Raw genomic sequence first — 19,838 nt, 5'->3', positions numbered from 1 at the left:
CCTTGCCTGAAGTGACAACAGAACCATCTGGTTTTGACAGAGGTGGGAGCAGAGATAGGCAAAAGTTGCAGCCAATAGCTTAGGCAAGAAACCAGATTGCTTGGCTACCTTTAGGGCAAGAAGATAGTTTTCTACTCTTTGTCTGTTCAAAATCTAGTTTCGACTGATTAATAACTGCTTTACAGTTGTTGCGAGCTTTGGTGTAGGCAGAAAATGAAACTGAAGAATTGGAAACAAGCCGATTATATTATGCAACGTTCTTCTCTTGGTGGGAGGTGTTTTTTCAAGATCATTAATAAATGATTTCAAAACAAAAATGGGATGACATAGATGGACAGTGCAATGTTGAGTCAGTCTTGTGTGATATAAGCACTGGTAAATCAAAAATGAGGGTAGGAGTTGGTTATAGACCAAATGACTCTAATGAGTACAATGACAATTATAGAGAGAAATAGAGTGGGCCAGTAAATCAAAGTGTCTTATAATGGTGGATTTTCAATTTTCAGATATAGACTGAAACTTGTGGGTTTGTTACTCGCACACTAGCAACATTTTTGTGGATTTATTGGACAACTGTTTTCTCCAGCAGCAAGTTAAAGATGCAAAAAGTGGGAGTAACATTGTTGATCTGATTATCAGCAGTGATTATTCGTGCATTAAGAATTTACAGATAAAGGAACCACTAGGTGGCAGTGATCACAGTGTACTGATGTAGGATTTACTTAAAGATGTAACTACCATCAGGGGTTAAAGGGAAGGGTTTTTGCTTTTGTAAAGGTGACTACAGTCTCGGAGATTTTTTAGGTTCTATACAGTGGGACCAAATGATGATGTTACCAACAGCAAATTCTAAATGGGAAGCATTCAAGGAAGTAATTTTGGAAGCTACTTGGCTTTTTGTTCCAATTAAGAAATACTGCTCAAGTTTCAGGTCCAAATGGATGTCAGATGAGCTAATGAGACTCGTGGCAGAGAAGAAAAATGCATTGGATGCACATAAATTGTCAGGCGACTCAGAAGCCTATGATGAATACAAGCTAGTCTGTAATAAAGTCTCAAAGGAGGTTATGCAAGCGAAGACAGATTATGAAAAATCTTTGGCAAAGAATGCAAAGAAAAACAGCAAAGGGTCCTTTACTTATGTAAACTTAAAAAGGAAGGAGATGAATTAGATTGGTACACTTGATATCAATGGTTTAAATGATCATTCTCAGATAGCTGCTGAACTAATTGAGTATTCTGCATCTACATTCACACATGAGGAGTTATTCAAGGAGGAGAGGACCAGATGTTTATCTAACTCTAACAGGGAGTTAAATTATTTTGTAATAATTTAGAGGAAAAAGTGGAGTAGAAATTGTTGAAGATAAACATAAGAAAGGCACGTGGGGTAGATGTGATTGATCCAGTTATATTAAAGCAGGTGGCAAAGGAAGTAAGAAACCCTTAGCCATGATTATGAGAGTATCCTTGGACTCGGGGGGGGGGGGGAATCACCACGGACTGGAGATGTGCAAATGTATCTCCAATTCTCAAAGGGGATCAAAGGGAGACACGAGTAATTACAGACCTGTTAGTTTGACTTCTGTTCCAGGGAAAATAATGGAGTCACTGGTTAAAGAAGCAGTGCAGGATGATTTAGACAAAACAGCAATAATAATTCAGACATAGAATAGGTTTGTCAAGGAGAAGTCTTGTCTAACCAATTTGATTGGATACTATGATATGGTCATAAAGGGACCATATGGTCATGATATGGTTACTTGGATTCAAAAAATAATTTTGATATCATTCACTTGGATTTCAGGAAAGCTTTTGATACTGTTGCACACGGAAGACTACTGTACAAATTGGAGTATAATGGCATTAAGGGCAAGTTCCTACAATGGATAAAAAGATGGTTGAGTGGGAGAAGACAGAGTGGTAATCAATGGATACTGCTCTAATACTACACTAATCACGTCACAAAGCAGGTTAGGCAGGCAAAGGCAGATTACGAGAAAACTTTGGCAAAGGATGCAAAGAAAAACAACAAAGAGTTCTTTACTTATGTAAACTTTAGAAGGGGATGAACTGAATTGGTCCACTTAATACAGATGGTTCGATTATTCATGATCCTTATGAAGTAGTTGATAAACTGAATGAGTATTGTGCATCTAAATTCACACATGAGGAGTTCTTCAAAGAGGGGAATGCCAGAAGTTTATCAAACTCTAACAGGGAGCTAAGTGATTTTGTAATAACTGAGAGCAAACTGGAGGAGAAATTGTTGAAATTAAACATAAAAAAGGCACTGGGCAGATGGAATCTATCCATTTATAATGAAGGAGGCAAGCAAGGGAAGTAAGCAAACCTTAGCCATAATTATGAAAGCATCCTTAAAGTCAGGGGTGGTCCCCATGGAGTGTAGATGTGTAAATGCAATCCCAATTCACAAAGAGGGTTCAAAGGGTGACACAAATAGTTATAGACCTGTTAGTTTAACTTCTGTTCTGAGAAAAATAATGGAGTCACTGGTTAAAGAGATGACAGAGGATCACCTAGACAAGGCAGCAGTAATAGCACAGACACAGCATGGGGAAGTCTTGTCTGACCAATTTGATTGGATACTACGATGTGGTCACAAAGGAACTCGATGCAAAAAATAATTTTGATATCCTATACTTGGATTTCAGGAAACTTTTGATACCGTTGTTAATCGAAGACTGCTGTACAAATTGGAGTGGTATGGCATTAAGGGCAAATTACTACAATGGTTAAAGGGATGGTTGAGTGGGAGATGGCAGAGAGTGGTAATAAGTGGACATTGCACTACATGAATTAATGTTATTACCGGAGTCCCCCAGGGTTTTGTGCTGGACACATTGTTGTTTGTGTATTTATCAATGATATCAATGATGGTATATATCAGGCTTAATGTCCAAGTTTGCAGATGATACAAAGATTGGCAGGGTTGTTAAAGACAGTATGCTACTGCAACAGGATCTAGAAAAGTTAGGCAGATGAGCTGATACGTGGCAACTAAAGTTTAACATTGACAAATGCAAATTACTTCCTCTGGGTAGCAGTAACCCAAGAGAAATATACCAACTGTGTGGTACTACACTCAGGGAAGTGGAGAATGGAAAATACATGGGGGTAATTGTGCAGTCAGATATGAAGTTCTCTGAGTGGGGCAGACGGGCTGCCAGAGCAGGTCATGGAGTTTTCTCAATGATATATAGGTATTTTGCTAGCAGAGACAAGGAGGTGATTATCACTTTGTATAAGGCAGTGGTCAGGCCACACCTTGACTACTGTATGCAGGTCTGGAGGACTCATTTTAGGAAGGATGTAGAGTTGCTAGAATAAGTACAGAGAAGGGCAACAAGATTGGTGAGGAGAACAAAGGGGTGCTCTTACCGAGAAAGGCTTAAGTTCTGCAAATTGCAATGCCTGGAGAGTAGGCACCTGCGAGGTGATCTGATTGAGGTGTATAAGGCCTTGAATGGGTTGAGCAAGCTGAATGCTAACGGGTACTTCAGCTTGCTCAGATTAAGAACCTGAGGGAGTATAGATTCAAATTAGCGAAAGACAGTTGTAGAATAGATGTATGGAAGTTTGCCTTTACCAGCGGGTAGTTGATTGCTGGAACAGACTTCCATCTTTTGTTTTGGAAGTTGATAGCTTAAATGAATTTAACGCTGAACTAGACAAACATTTGGAGTGTTCGGATGGATGAAATGGGAAGGGTTTTTTTTGGCATCAGCCAAAAAAAAACCTGATGCTCTATAAGCTTCCTTTCTTGCATCATATGCCTGAACTAATGCTAATGTGGAGTAATGTTATTAGTGGTGGCCCTCAGGGTTCAGTATTGGGCCCATTCTTGTTTTGTATATTTATCAAATGATATTGATGAAGTTATATCAAGCTTAATGTCAAAGTTTGCAGATGATCCAAAGGTTGGCACGGTTGTTAATAACAGTAATGACAGTATACTGCTGCAACAGAATCTGGAAAAGTTGGGCAGCTGGGATCAAAGTGACAACTGAAGTTTAACATTGACAAATGCAAAGTACTGCATTTTAATAGCGGTAACCCGAAATTTTGTACCAAAAAAAAAAAAAGAAAGAAATGTACCAACCAGGTGGTGTTACACTCAGGTAGTGGAGAATGAAAGAGACCTGGGTGTAATTGTGCAGTCAGATATGAAGTTTTCTGAGAGTGGAGACAGGCTGCCAGTGTAGGTCATGTGGTCTTGCCAATGATACACAGGAATTTTGAAACCAGGGATAAGGTGATTATCCCTTTGTATAAAGCAATGGTCAGGTCGCACTTTGAGTACTGCGTACAGGTCTGGAGGCCTCATTTTAGGAAGGATGTAGAATTTCTAGAATGAGTACAGAGAAGGGCAATAAGACTGGTGAAGGGAACAAAGGGGTGCTCTTATGTAGAATGTCTTAAGTTCTGCAAATTACAGCTTCTGGATGCTAGGCACCTGTGAGGCGATCTAATTGAAGTGTATAATGCTTTGAATTGATTGAGCAGGCTCAATGCTGATGGGATTCTTTCTCTTGCTCAGATTACAAACCTGAGGATCAGAAATTCAAACTGAGGAAAGAGAGTTGTGGATTTTATGTGTGGATTTCCCTTTAGCAAGCAGGTGGTTGATTGCTGGAACAAACTTCCATTTGTTGTTGTGGAAGTTGATAGCTTAAATAAAATTCAAGGCAGAACTAGACAAACATCTGGGACGAATGAATCAGTGAAATGGGAAGAGGTTTTTTTTTTTTTTTTTGTGGCCGATACTGTATAAGCTTGCTTTCTTGCATAATTTCGTCTACTAATGCTAATTCATAATAAATGCTAATGCTAATTCATAATAAAAAAAAAAAAAAAGATCAAAATTAGAAACATCATTTATGGACACCCTGTGTATATATATATACAGTTTTACTAATAAGATATAAAAACAGATGTATAACTGTCTCAGAATTTATATATCTAGATTTAATTTAAAATAGTAATAACTTCCAGCAGGTTATCTTTACAAGATGTAAGAGAATAACAATAATATTTTAAATGAAATTTTGTAAACACTAAAAAAATTATAAAAATGTCTAAATTCCATTTTATAAAGTAAAAATTAGGTATCTCTGTTCCAAAAACAAGTAAAATGGTGAAGTTACTGGATATATATACCCTAGATAATAAATAAAAAAATTTGTAATTACCTCACGCTGAACTAGAAAATCTCTCATTAAATGACTGTTCCATATAAATCGTTGATCACCCTGTGTGAAAAAATTTATTAAAGAAAGAATAATGTACCACAATTTCTTTCACTAAAATGAAAAATGTTTTTATATATAGTGCAAAATAAATCAGGTATGAGGAGTGGCAGTAAAGTTGCTGGACTAGTGCTGTTGTGGTCATGTTCAATGAGTTTGAAAATAAATGGAAGTTGTCTGTTGTAGTTCAAACTTCCTCCTGTTGGAGGAAGTTTGAACTACAACAGACAACAGAGAACTGTACCACCATCTGTTGATGGTGGTACAGAGATTGTCCAGTAGGCTGAGAGGTTGCACATAACAACCTGCTTCGTTAGTAGCAATAACATTCCGTGCCACAATTTTGCAATGGAGTAACGAATGAATATCAAATTTTGCTTTAAAGTAGAAATCTACAACAGAAAGTATGAAATATTAAAAACTGTTTATGGTGATGAAATGTTAAGTTGTACCAGTATGTTTGATTGGCACAAGCGGTTAAAATACGGACTTGAGGATGATAGCAATGACACTAGAAGTGAGTTGCTATCATAATGGTGACTGATGATATGGATATGAATAAGGAGATGATTCGGCAAAGTCCACATGAAGATTTAAGAAAAAGGTCGCACAGCCTCACAGAGAAGCATAAGCAACAAAGAGTATTATGTAATCCAGACTTGCCAAGACAATCCTAATTTTCTCAAATGTATCCTTCAAAATCATCACCAAGACCTAAAAAATTTTGTTTACAGACATCCTGGATGAAGATGTGCTGATCATGTTTTTCAACAAACAGAATGTGATTCACCAGGAATTTGTACTTGAAGGCAAGAGAGTCAATTACATTCTGCATTATGCATATATGTGCTACAAGGACTAATGAACTGCATCTCTCTGATGAGGCCAAAATTTAAAGACACAGGCAGTTGGTTCTTGTTGCACGACAATGCCGCCACCCATTCTATACTTATTATAAAGACAATTCTGATGAAATATGGCATTTAAAGATTGACCCTACTCTCCCAATTTAGCACCAGCAGACTTTTTCTTCTTTTCCCAAGGTGAAAACTGCCCTGAAAGGAAAGAGATTTCAAGATGTTGAAGACATAAAATATAACTACCAAATGTCATCTCTTTGGACGCCTTTGCTGACTCTTTATCAGAAACTTTTAGAATGGTGCAATAAATGCATTCAATCAGGTGGTGGACTACATTGAATAAAATTAAATCCATTTTTGAGCTCCTTCACGATGTGTTCTTTTTATTTCAGTCCAGGAACTTTATTACCACATTTCACACATAATATTACTTTGAACAACAAAACAAGAATAATAACAGATGCACATTCTGCACTCTGAACAGATTCACATAATCTATAAACAGAAATGCATTCAAAGTGAGCATTATCATGATCAAATGAGGAATCTGAAAACAATCCAGGTTCCACTGAATTGCTAAAAGGTACTTTTTCTTTCTTTTGCTTTTGCAAAAAAATAAAAAATAATAATAAAATCCATCAGGGCAGGAGGTCTTGATCCTTTCCTAGAATTTTTTTTCCCTTTTTTTTTATAGTATGGATCAGAGCTGAAATACTCAATATGTTCTACGTTGATAATAATATTAGTAAATTAATAAGAGGAGTATACCTCAATAAAGTACGTGGAACACTTCCGTATGATACCCTCCAGAAATTAAAACGGAAAAAACGAAAAAATCGACAACTTACCGGTACATTAAAGTAAAATATAAATATAAATAATTAAAGTAAAATATAAATATAAATAATTAAAGTAAAATATAAATAATTAAAGTAAAATATAAATAATTAAATAATCAATTTAACACAATTCAAAATCAATTCAAAACAATTAAAATTCAAATTAACGCAATTAAAAGAATCTAACGAAAATATTCAAAACGATTTTCCTTCCTGAAGCTGACAATGCTTTTCGACCGACTGTCGTGATCACAGGAATGAAAATTACCGAATCAGGCTAAACCTGCAACTTAAATAGTGATTATGTGTCTTCGCGCATGCGCGTAAAGGTCCACGCATCGGAGATCAAATATGGCCGCCGAACATTAACAGAATTCTCGTGTAATTTAATTTCAACGGTTTCTGCAATTAATAGTCGCGTATAATTACGTTGAACGTTAAGTATTTTGGCCTCGTTAAATAAAAAAGTATGTTTTTCGTTAATGGCATGAAAGGCTAATTCTGACGCTGCTGAACGAGAAGCACGAACAGAGGCTTCGTGTTGATTTACACGGATATTGAGAGAAAACCGCGTGGAACCCTGATAAGACGAGTCGCAATCACCGCAAGAAATGTTGTATACTAGATCATTAATTTGTGTTGCGAACGCCGAAAGAACCGAGCGATTGTTCAGTATAGTGTCCTTTTTTTTTATATATATATATATATAAAAACCTCACACAAAGATTTGGTATTAAGTAATACCAAATTCATGTACTGTGTTCTAACACATAGAAACAGAGCAAAAGAGAAACCCCAACAGAGGAAACGTCATTTGTGATGTGCTTATGCCAACATAGATTACAAGTCAGTATAATCCCTTAAAGAAATATGTGACCTTGTCTAAAAATCGGAGTTATCATCAAAGATAAGAATAGGAGCAGCAGACTCTTTTTTGAGAAAAGACAGACTGAGTTTTAAAAGGAATGAAATTAACTCAGTTATCTTTGCCCTTCCATAGGGATCAATATTTAAGGAACCAGTGGTTAATATTCCACAAGTTGAGGCTTTTTCTGCAGGACAAGATTTCTCAAACTGGAAGGTGGGATGTAACATGCTATTATCAGCAAAACTATGGATAGGATTCTAAGTCAGTGAAAACTATGGATAGGATAAGTCAGTAGAACGTGGTCATTAGCATAAAAGAAAAAAAAAAAGTCAGAGAAAGAACTGGACCTTGGGGAACACCAGCATTAGTAGAGAAGTTAGAAGACAGAGTGCCATCTACCATCATTTGCAGTGAGTATTCAGAGAAAATTGGATAAGTAATGGTATTGGTCATACAGTGCAAGTAACCCATAGGCTTTTGCTGCATTGGCCAAAAAAAACCCAAAAAACGAGTAGATAGATAAGAAAATACAAATTAATCGCTTCTCTCCTCACGTGGGCAACTATCCAGGTGACCTTTGAATTTATTTCAAATTTCAAACTATCAGCCTCAAATACCTGTAAGGACAACTTGTTCCAGGAATCAACGACTTGCTGGCTAATAGAAAACTTCCTAAAATCCAGTCTAAAATAATTTAACTTTATGGCTCCTAGTTTGGAATTCTTTATAACAGTGAAAATTCCACCTTCCTTCATATTACTAGGCCCTCTCAGAGACTTATAAACATCAATTAGGTCCCCTCTGAGATGCATGGTTGCCAAGCTCTGTAGCCCATATAATAAATCTTTCCTTGTACAGTCACTATTTGGTCGATATCACTATGCAAATTGCCAATCTTTGACCCTTTCAAGAAGATCAATGTCTATTTTCATATGAGATCTCCATACTTGGACACATTTTGGTCTTAGAACTGCCTTATACAGTGGAATTATGAACTTCCTATCTCTAGAGAATAATATTCAATAAATCATCGATAGGATACCATGGACTTTACTGGCAAACTTTTTACACTGATCGGGAAAGTTCATATCTGCCTGTATCATAACTCCCAGATTCCTTTCTTCCACTGCTGTTTTTAATTCAACCGCACCAAGTGTATAATTTATTATAGGGTTGCTATTCCGCATGTAAAGTGTAAAGTGTGTTTAGAGTCTCAACAGCACCAGGGGTTTCCCCCATCTCTGCATAATTTTCATTGTGAGTGCGCGACAGTACTCTGTCAAGGCGAGAAGTTTAAAAGTGTGTGGGCTGTGTATACATGTAGTGTTGTGTTCCATTGTTCTTATGGCCATTTAGCCATTGGGCCCCTATTGGGAACCACCGTTTCCATACTTTACCCCGTGGACGTTGGCCAGGTATCCAGTAGATTTATATTTACTCTGGTAAGCCCTGCCACCTAGTTTTCTGAAATTTCAATGGCTAGGGACTATAAAAAAGGGGGAGGGGTTAAACACTGGGAATAGAAAAGGCTAAAAGGGTTTTATACAGATGCGATTTAGATTTGAACGTTATTAGAATTTGACAGCTTGTGTGGGCATACACTGTCCTGTTAGACAGAATAGGGGAGGGTAGAGAGAGAGAGAGAGAGAGAGAGAGAGACTGAAGGCTGTGCAAGACCTTGCATTTTACCACATTAGCACATAGCTGCCACTTTTCTGACCAGTTTTGAATTCTTTCACGTCATCCAGGAGTGCTGCTTGGCACTGATCATTAACGACTACCAATCATTGCAAATTTTGACATCATGCCTTCTATCCGTTTGTTAATGTCATTTATAAAAATAAGAAACAACAGTAGTCCAAGAACCAAACCTTAGGGAAACCCATTCCTGACGTTACACCAATCTGAAGAATATCATTAATCACAACTCTATGCCTTCTGCCCTGAAGCCACCAGCAAACCATTTTAGATTCTTTCCGGTAATCCCAACACGTTCCAGCTTATACGGTAAACTCTCATAAGGAACTGCATCAAAATTTCTATTAATTAGCAAAATTTCTACTAAATTAGCTAAACATGGTTTTCCCTTAAAAAAACCATGTTATGTATTCCTCAGAGTGCCACTTCTATCTAAATGTCCCTGGATTGCACTCTTAATCATTGCTCCTAAGATTTTCCCTACCACTGAAGTCAGACAGCCTATAGTTACTGACTTCACTCTTCGAACTACCTTTATGTGCTGGCAATATGCTGGCACTTCTCCAATTCAGAAGAACCTCTCCCGAGTCCAAAGATGCCCTCATAATTAACATTAATGTACAATACACTCCCTCAAAATTACTGGGTATGTGGCATCAACTCCGGGAGCCTTATATGCCTTTGTGCTTGAAAGTTTTCTAATAAACAGTCATGTCCAATTTTGAAGTCACTAATTTCATATGGCTCAGCTTTATTCATACAGACTCTTCTCAGCATGAAGGATCTTTCATCAATAAGGACAGTTGCAACATACCTATTCAAATCATCAGCAAGATCATCTGGGTTATCTAACTCTTCCACACCCAGTGCACAAGGGTTCAATCTCATTTGCTTTCTTCTTCGTTGTATTCACATACATAAAAAATTTCTTGTTCCCCATTCTTTACTCTCTTAGCCAGAGCATTCTCATATGCGGCCTTACACTCTGTAACCTTATTTGTGGTATTATTACATGTGTTATTGTAAAGGGAGACTCCTCTCTGTAAAGAACAGTACCACTATAAAAGGGCCAGATGTTGTGTGTGTGTGTATGTGTGTTGTTCTGGCAAGTTGGCTACGCAGAAGCATCACTAACCTGGAGAGATGATTCTGGTTGCTTGTCCACACCATGCTGTTTGCTGTTTTTTCTTTGCATCCATTCTGGCAAGTTGGCTACGCAGAAGCATCACTAACCTGGAGAGATGATTCTGGTTGCTTGTCCACACCATGCTGTTTGCTGTTTTTTCTTTGCATCCTTTGCCAAAGATTTCTTATAATCTGCCTTCGCCTGCCTAACCTCCTTTGTGACTTGATTACAGACTGGCTATGTCTTCTATGTCGCCCGATAATTTATATGCATCCCACACATTTTTCTTCTCTGCAACGAGCCTCATTAATTCATCTGACATCCATTTAGGCCTAAATCTTGAACGGTATTTCTTAGTTGGTATGAAAAGCCTAGTAGCCTCCAAGATTAAATCCCTGAAGGTTTCCCATTTAGAATTCGACATTGGTAACATCATCAGTTGATCCCACTGTATAGAATTTAAAAACTGTCTGAGACCCCTGTAGTCACATTTATGAAAGCAAAAGCCCTTCCCTTTACACTTGATGGTAGTTACATTTTTAAATAAATCCCACATCAGTACATTGTGATCACTGTCACCTAGTGCAGTGTTTCTCAAAGGGTGTGCCGCAAAATCTTCCAAGTGTGCCGCGAAATCTTAAAAAAAATTAGCGTCATTTTTATTTTAACATCATTGTCCGAATATACGTACAATACCATTAATAGGCATAAAGTACACGAAGGATCTTTCTATGACGAATTGAAATTGCATTCAGGCGCCAACACTATTTGAATAAAGACCAATTATCTGTCGCCCGCAGACCACGTGAATCGGTTTTGTTTGTTTTGTTTTGTTTTGTTTTTATTGGCGCATTAGCTACGGAGGCTATAATGCGCCAAGACCAAGTCGTATATAAAAAATTTTTAAACTTTCAGTGACCTACATAGTTAGGTCACTATGTCAAGATGTATAAAAGAAACATGTAAATTTTATATAAGATCAAAAATGTTTATTGACTTTAAAAAGGTAAAAACAGCAGACACATGGTCATTGTCAAATAAAATCTGACTGAGTGTATACGGCTCAGTCAGATGATTAAAAGCGGTAAAACGGATATTACCAAAATCTGGACAATCAATTAAAATGTGTCTCACAGTTAAAATTGTGCCACAGGACACACACATAGGAGGGTCATCAGCCCTCAAGTGAATCGGACCGATGCGATACTGTATAAGTGCGCAGCGCCCCTGAATTACCTCAGAAAGTCAAAATACAGGATCCCGTCTCTAGTCTCTCTAGTTATCTGGGAGTTTTACGCGTAGGCATGCGACGTATTACGTGTTCATATATATTGTGATTTTAATATTGTCATATTAAACTGTGTTTGTGTTGTAAAGTAAATAATTTAGGGTTAGGCGATTTCTTAAGGTAATTTAAATGTATATAAAAATTAAAAATTCTACAAAACCGTTTTTTGTTTATTAGAAAAAACTGAAAATGGATATACGAAAATTTTTAAATAAAAACAAAACTATTGATATCGGCGACAGTAGTTCTGCATCAGATACAAATATATCCATTGAAAATAGTAATAATATGAACAATACCAGCACCGATGAATCTCAGCCAAAGAGATTGAAAATTAGTACAAGAAAATATAACGAAGATTACTTAAATTTTGGTTTTACGTGGACAGGGGACATAAATTTCCCCTTACCTTTATGTGTTGTATGTGGACATAAAAAAGCAAACAGTGCAATGGTTCCTAGCAAGCTAAAACGCCATATGGAAAAAGTTCATCAAAATTTGATGTCTAAAGACAAAAAGTATTTTGAACGATTAATGCCAAACAAATACAAAAATTGGAAAACACAGTAAAAGTGTCTGACAGAGCACAAATTGCCTCCTATGAAGTAGCACAACTTATTGCACAAAAAGGGAAACCTCATTCGATTGGAGAAACGTTGACCGGTCTTGCTTGTCGTATAATTGTGAAATGTATGTTCGGCAAAGATGCAGAAGCTGAAATAAATAAAATTCCTCTTTCCAACAATACTATAAGTTGAAGAATAATCGATATGTCGGAAAATATAGTAGAAAATGTTCAACAAAAACTTGATGGTCAAATTTTTGCTCTGCAAATAGATGAGTCAACAGATATCAGCGGGAAAGCACAATTAATGGGATTTTTTCAATTCATTAACGGAGATTTAATTATGAACCAATTTTTATTTTGTCAAGAATTGCCAGGAAGAACGACAGGAAGGGAAATATTTAATTGTGTAGATAACTTTTTCGAAAAGACAAAGTTATCGTGGAATTTTTGTACAGGCATTTGTACAGATGGTGCTGCATCAATGATCGGACCTGAAAAAAGATTTTTTGGCGTTTGCAAAACAAAAAAATTCAAATCTTATTTCTACACATTGCATTATTCATCGAGAAGCATTAGTAGGCAAAACTCTCCCGACAGAATTAAGCATTGTACTAGATGACGTAATAAAAATTGTTAACTATATTAAAAGCATACCTTTAAAATCACGAATTTTCAAAGAATTATGCGACAGCATGGAATATAACTACAATTGTAATTGTTTATTACTACATAATGATATTCGTTGGCTTTCTAGAAGAAAAGTTTTAGCCCGTGTATTTGAATTGCGAGCAGAATTCTGTGCATTTTTTTAAAAATGAAATAAGTACCGCAGGAAAACAAAAGAATCATATGAAAATACAAAAATTTTATGATTGTTTTAACAATGTATTGTGGTGTGCAAAACTGGCTTACATAAACATATATTTGCACATCTTAATATTTTAAATACTTGTTTACAAGGGCGAAACGAAAATATCTTAACATCAACAGATAAGTTAATTGCTTTTGATAAAAAAATTATGCTTGTGGATGAATAAACTTGATGAAAATAATTTAGCTATGTTTCCTAAGATTCCTGAACAGATGAGAAATTTTCTTGCACCAATGGTGAAAAACCATTTGAATTTGCTTCAAAAGGCAATGAAAACATATTTTCCATCTATTAAATTGGAAAAATATGACTGGATTCGAAATCCTTTTATTAATGATACATCAAACTGGAATCTTTGTCTTGAAGAAGAGGAAGAACTGATTTCCCTTTCATCCGATCGAACATTAAAAATCAAACATTCGGAATTTCATTTGGATACTTTTGGATTTCAGTCAGAGATGAATATCCAAAGTTATCTAAAAGAGCAATAAATATTTTACTCCAATTTTCTACGTCGTATTTATGTGAGTTAGGATTTTCAACTCTCACTAACATGAAAAATAAAAAATGATCAAGATTGGAAAATGTCGAAGATGACATGCGAGTTGCTCTGTCTGAAATAAGACCTGATATAGCAGAAATAACAAAACATCGTCAATCACATATTTCACATTGACTATAATTTTTTAAATAAAAATTCATTTGATCTCTATCAAATATTTGAATAATTTAAAGCTTTGCTGAAGGCATACATATTTTCTTTTTGTAATTATTTATTTAATTATTTTTATATTTTATTTTGGTTGTAAGAATTGTTTGAATAACACAGATATAATATAAGTATAAATAAAAAAAATTGTTAATATTATTTTTCGTTCTATTTATTTAATTTAGAAATTTCTTCTTCTATGCCTACGTAGGTGCCGTGAAATTTTTCTTCTTTGGAAAATGTGCCACGAGAGTAAAAAGATTGAGAAACACTGACCTAGTGGTTACTTTATCTGCTCATTCTTAAAGCATGAAGAATCACTGCTGATAATCAGATCAAGAGTATTACTCCCTCTGGTTGCCTATCAAACGTTGCTGTAGAAAACAGTCATCCAAGAAATCCACAAAAGTCTTGCTAGTGTGCGAGTGACCAATCCACAAGTTACAGTCAATATCTGGAAAGTTAAAATCCCCCATTATAAGACATTCTGATTTACTGGCCTGCTCTATTTCTCTGCACAATTGCTCATTATATTCATCAGATTCATCCAGAATATCTTTCTCAAGAGATGACTGTAGCATTTTGGGAGGCAATAAGGGGGAGCTGTGGTTTCCTCCCAAAGACATATCTATAGGTTTTCTCGCAACAGTATTTCTTCCGTCCATACTGATTCCCTTAAATCCTAAGTAAGATATTTATAACCATGTTATTCAAGACAAATTCAACATTAAATACTGAGAAAAGTTAAAAACTATGTAAAACCTCAAGAGCCTACTACAGGAAAGGGGAGGGGTAGAGTGGAAGAAATTTACAACAGGAGCAAGTAAATTCCCAACTAATTATGGTAATCTTTTTGTCTCTCTCTCTCTCTCTCAAAAAAAAAAAAAAAAAAATTATGCCTTAAAGTTGTTCTATGGCAAGCACTGTTATTATTATTAACTCCAAGAAGAAAGTAGGCTGCTGCCCTGAGCACTCATTCACCAAGGTCAAGGCTCACAATGACAAATAAAAGCAGACTGAGAGAAACATGGTGATCAGCAATGGTAGAAATGCAGAAATTAAGATTAAAAATGACACTTAAGAGAAATCTATGTTAGATATAAACCAGCCTCTAACCAAATCACAAAGGAGGTTAGGTCACCTAAAGCAAATTTTCTAGAGATGAAAAGTCTCTGGCAATGAATACCAAGAAAAGCAACAAAGACTTCTTTACTTATATTAATAATAGAAGGAAGTAGTTGAATCACTTAGCCCGCTGTCAACAGTTTAACAGGTGATGATCCTGCTCAGGTTGCTGACAAACTGAATAGACATTCTGCATTTTTACTAATGGATGAGAAATGCTTTATGGAGAGGAATGGCAGAAGTTCATTAAAATCTAACAGGAAGCTAAATGAGTCTGTGATAACTGAGAGTAAAGTGGAAGAGAAATTGCTGAAGCTTAACAAAAAAAAAAAGGCACCTGGGTGGATGGTATTTATCCAATTATATTAAAGGAGTCAGCAAAAGAGATAAGCAAACCTTTTGCCATAATATATGAGAGCATTTTTGGATTTGAGGAAGTCCAATGGAATGGAGATGTGTGAATAAATCCCAAATTCACAAAGGGCATCAAAAGTTGACATGAGTAATTGCAGAAAATAATGGAGTCACTGGTTAAAGAAGTAATGCAGAACCAACTGGACAGAAACATAATTATACCACAGTCAGGGCATGGATTTTTTAAGGGACAGTCTTCTCTGATCAATATGATTGGATACTATGATGTAATAACATAAGAAACGGATGCAACAAATAATTTTGATATCATATACTTGGATTTCAGGAAAGCTTTTGATATGGTTGCACATAAAAAAAAAAAGCTGCTACAAACTGGAACAGTGTGGCATTAAGAGCAAATTACTGCTACATAATAATAATAATAAAAAATCATGAGGGAGGGAAAAAAAGACAAAAGTAACTCCACTGAACCTGCCTTCTCTAAGTTCAAAGTTATGGCTTGATTTTGATTTGATTTTGGTTTTAATGGCGCAAAAACAACTACGGTTATATTGCGCCAGGAAACGATTAAAATATCAACAAAAAAAATTCTGGTAACCTTTAAAAAGGTTACCTCTTCGAATTGTTATTTATATATGTGTGTATATATTGCTAGCTTGTAAAAACTTAAAAACTGCCGACACGTGGTCGTTGTCTGATAAAATCTGACTGAGTGTATAAGGCTCAGTCGGATGAGTAAAAGCGGTAAAATATATATTGCGAACATGGGTAAAATTAACACAATCTATTAAAATATGCTTTAAAGTTAAAACGGTGTTGCAAGACTCGCACATAGGAGGGTCATCCGCCCTCAGCAGAAAAGAATGTGTCAAATGACTGTGTCCTATGCGGAGTCGGGCAAGAACAACTTCCTTGCTCCGATTCCTGCGCAGACTAGACTGCCATGTTTCTATTACAGGCTTTATTTGGTATAATTTATTTGTTCTCTGTCTGTGCCATAGTTCTTGCCATTGGGAATATATCTTGTTGCGTATTATTTGCCTATAGTCTGTATAGGGGACTGACAGGCAACGATTATGAGTGGGTGTTGCTGATTTGGCTGCAGCGTCAGCCAAATCATTTCCCTTTATCCCAATGTGGCTAGGAATCCAGCAGAAGCGGATATCAAACTTGTATTCATGAAGAGAATGTATCTTCTACTGAACCCGACAAAGAACTGGATGAGAATTGTGTCTCAGAGATAATAAAGCCTGTAATACATTCAAAGAGTCGGAATATATTATTGACCTTTGGAATTGACAAGTTTGAATGTGATCCAAGGCTAGCTCTATAGCATACAGCTCTGCAGTGTATATGCTGGATTCGGGAGGAACATGCTGAAATATTATAATGTCCGGAAAGACAGCAGCAGATCCTACGCAAGATTCAGTCTTCGAGCCGTCTGTGTAAACGGACAGGCAGTCTGAGTGCTCAGCTTGGTGTGCAGAGTAGAGCTGCTGGTAGACAGATGATGAGGTCTCGTACTTTACCCATTTCTTAAGGGAAAAGTCGCACGGTGGGGGATGAGCATGCCAGGGTGGAGGAATTTCTTTTCCTGTTTGTGCAACCTTGCCTACCATGATGTTAAACTCTTTGAATAGCTCTTGGACACGAATGCCAAAAGGTCGGTTGGCAGTCTTACGGGTATTGTACAAATTTTCCCAACGTGGCTCAAAAACGGATGTCCACGTAGGATGGTCTGGCAGGGATTTCAACTTTAAAGCATAGTTTAAAGACAACTGCTTACGTCGAAGGGATAATGATGGTTCGTTTGCTTCGACGTATAAGCTCTGGACAGGAGATGTGCGATATGCTCCAGTAGCGATACGGATGGCCTGATGATGGACAGGGTCAAGCCATCGAAGGGCACTGTCTCTGGCTGAGGAGTATACCTGGGCCCCGTAGTCTAATTTGGGTCGTACAAGTGCACGGTAAAGCCGTAGTAGGGTGCATCGATCTGCTCCCCAACGCGTTGAGGAGAGAGAGCGGAGAATATTGAGTCCCCTCGTGCATTTTGTACGAAGTTGACGAATATGTTCTAGAAAGGTCAACTTTTTATCAAACACAAGTCCCAAGAATTTTGTGTCTGACACTACTGGAATAACATTTTGTCCGAGCCTTAATTCAGGTTCAGGATGAAGATTACGCTTGCGACAAAAGTGTACGCAAACGGTCTTCTCCGGCGAGAACCTGAAGCCATTAGCAAGTGCCCAGGAATTAAGGCGATCAATGGCTTTCTGCAGTTGTCTTTCAATAACCCTCATGTTGCATGACTGACAAAATATGCTAAAGTCATCAACATAGAGGGCACAGTTTACAGTTGGAGGAAGTTGTTCTGTGATGGAATTGACTTTGATGGCAAAAAGCGTGACACTTAATACTGATCCTTGTGGTACTCCCTCCTCTTGGCTGAAGGGACGAGAGAGTGAGAATCCCACACGAACTTGGAAAGATCGATTGGCTAAAAAGTTTTGAATAAAAAAGGGGAGATGCAACCTAAGGCCAAGGCTATGCAGATCTTTTAAGATGCCAAATCTCCAAGTTGTGTCATACGCTTTCTCCATGTCAAAGAACACCGACACCAAGTGTTCGCGTTTTAGGAAAGCATCCCGGATGGATGCTTCCAATCTGATAAGATGGTCCAAAGTGGACCGGTTCCTTCAGAAGCCGCACTGGATGTTGGAGAAAAGGTTATTTGATTCTAAATACCATATTAAATGGTATTTAGAATCCATTCTCTCCAGGATTTTGCACAGACAGCTGGTCAGAGCAATAGGACGATAATTGGTGGTGACTTTTGGATCCTTTCCTGGCTTAGGAAAGGCAAGAACGATTGCCTTTCGCCAGGAGTCCGGAAACTGCCCTTCAATAAAGATTCTGTTATACAGAAGGAGCAGACAATCCATAGATTTTGGTGAAAGATGTTTAATCATGTCATAATGGATGCCATCTGGTCCAACAGCACTTGCTTTGGAAAGAGCGAGGGCTCTTTTCAGTTCCTGAATAGTAAAATCCCCGTTGTAGGGATAGAGGCCCTTGGACTTAAAATTAAGTGCTTGTCTTTCCAGTTTATGTTTCAGGACCAGGAACTCTGGGGAGTACGAGGATGTTGCGGAGATATTAGAGAATGTTTCCCCAAGAGCATTGGCTATTGCAGTTGGATCTGCAATAGCGCATCCATTATAATCTAGGATTGTAGAAGGGTGGGATGTATATTTTCCCTTCATTTTCCGGATTTTATCCCAGACTACCTTAGATTTGGTAGACTGGTTAATAGATGATGTAAAATGGATCCACGATTCCTTTTGACTCTGACGACGGATATATCGTGCTTTGGCTCGTGCACGTTTAAAGGCTATAAGGTTGGTCGTGGTAGGATATCGGCGGAATATCCCCCACGCTTTGTTTTGAGCCTTTTTTGCTGCTCTGCATTGTGAATTCCACCAAGGTTTGGGAAATGGTGGAAACCGGGCAGATGTTTTTGGAACTGTATTCGCAGCTGCTTGGACAATATTTTCTGTGATGTACTTAACTGCATCATTGATAGGCTCTTGACTGACTGTGCTAAGGTCAAAATTTGCCTGACGTTGGAAGGCAGTCCAGGCAGCCTGATCAAACTTCCACCGTGGTAACCTGAAGGGAAGACATGGTCTCCCACTGTGTAACAAGGTTATCACAGGGAAGTGATCACTTCCGTATGGATTCTCCTCCACTTCCCAAGTGAGTGAAGGGAGCAGAGAAGGGGAGCAGATAGAGAGATCAATGGCAGAAAAAGTACGGGTAGGCATGTGGAAGAAGGTGTTTGTTCCAGTATTTAGAAAGGAAAGGTCATTGTCATTGAGCATACGCTCTATGACTCGTCCCCTTCCGTTGATGTTAGCACTACCCCACAGGGTGTTATGTCCATTAAAATACCCGAGAAGTAAGAAAGGGGGAGGCAACTGCGTTAGAAGATCATCAAGGTCTTCCTGGGAGATGTCAGTCCCAGGTGGCAAATAGACAGAGCAGACGGTTAATAAAAATCCCACTGTAAGGCGAATTGCAACAGCTTCTATGCTAGTTCTAATTAGCAAGGGCTGCACTGGGGTCTGGTTTCCCACAAGGATAGCCACTCCTCCATGAGCAGGACCATCCACAATTCTATCCTTACGAAAAATTGTGGTGTTATGCATTGTGGGATCATCATTTGCCTTTAGGTAAGT

General features: G+C 37.4%; 1 protein-coding gene across 4 annotated transcripts in view; it reads right to left on the bottom strand.

The window, feature by feature from the left end:
• Sac1 (phosphatidylinositol-3-phosphatase SAC1) overlaps positions 1-19,838 on the bottom strand; it is a 677,000-nt gene that overhangs the window by 441,501 nt on the left and 215,661 nt on the right. For all 4 annotated transcript variants that reach the window (XR_016547569.1, XM_090383680.1, XM_090383679.1 and 1 more), the window contains exon 6: positions 5,214-5,273. Coding sequence is in view for 3 of the 4 variants with exons in the window: in XM_090383680.1 (XP_090239806.1) it covers positions 5,214-5,273 (60 nt within the window). In the remaining variant the exon portion in view is untranslated. The remainder of the gene's footprint in view (positions 1-5,213; positions 5,274-19,838) is intronic.

Source organism: Mastigoproctus giganteus, chromosome 10, assembly GCF_048544385.1.
Source record: "Mastigoproctus giganteus isolate SK-2022 chromosome 10, ASM4854438v1, whole genome shotgun sequence".
NCBI classification, from domain to species: Eukaryota; Metazoa; Arthropoda; class Arachnida; order Uropygi; family Thelyphonidae; genus Mastigoproctus; species Mastigoproctus giganteus.
The sequence above is the reverse complement of the archived record's forward strand: the minus strand, read 5'-3'. Positions and strand labels throughout refer to the sequence as shown.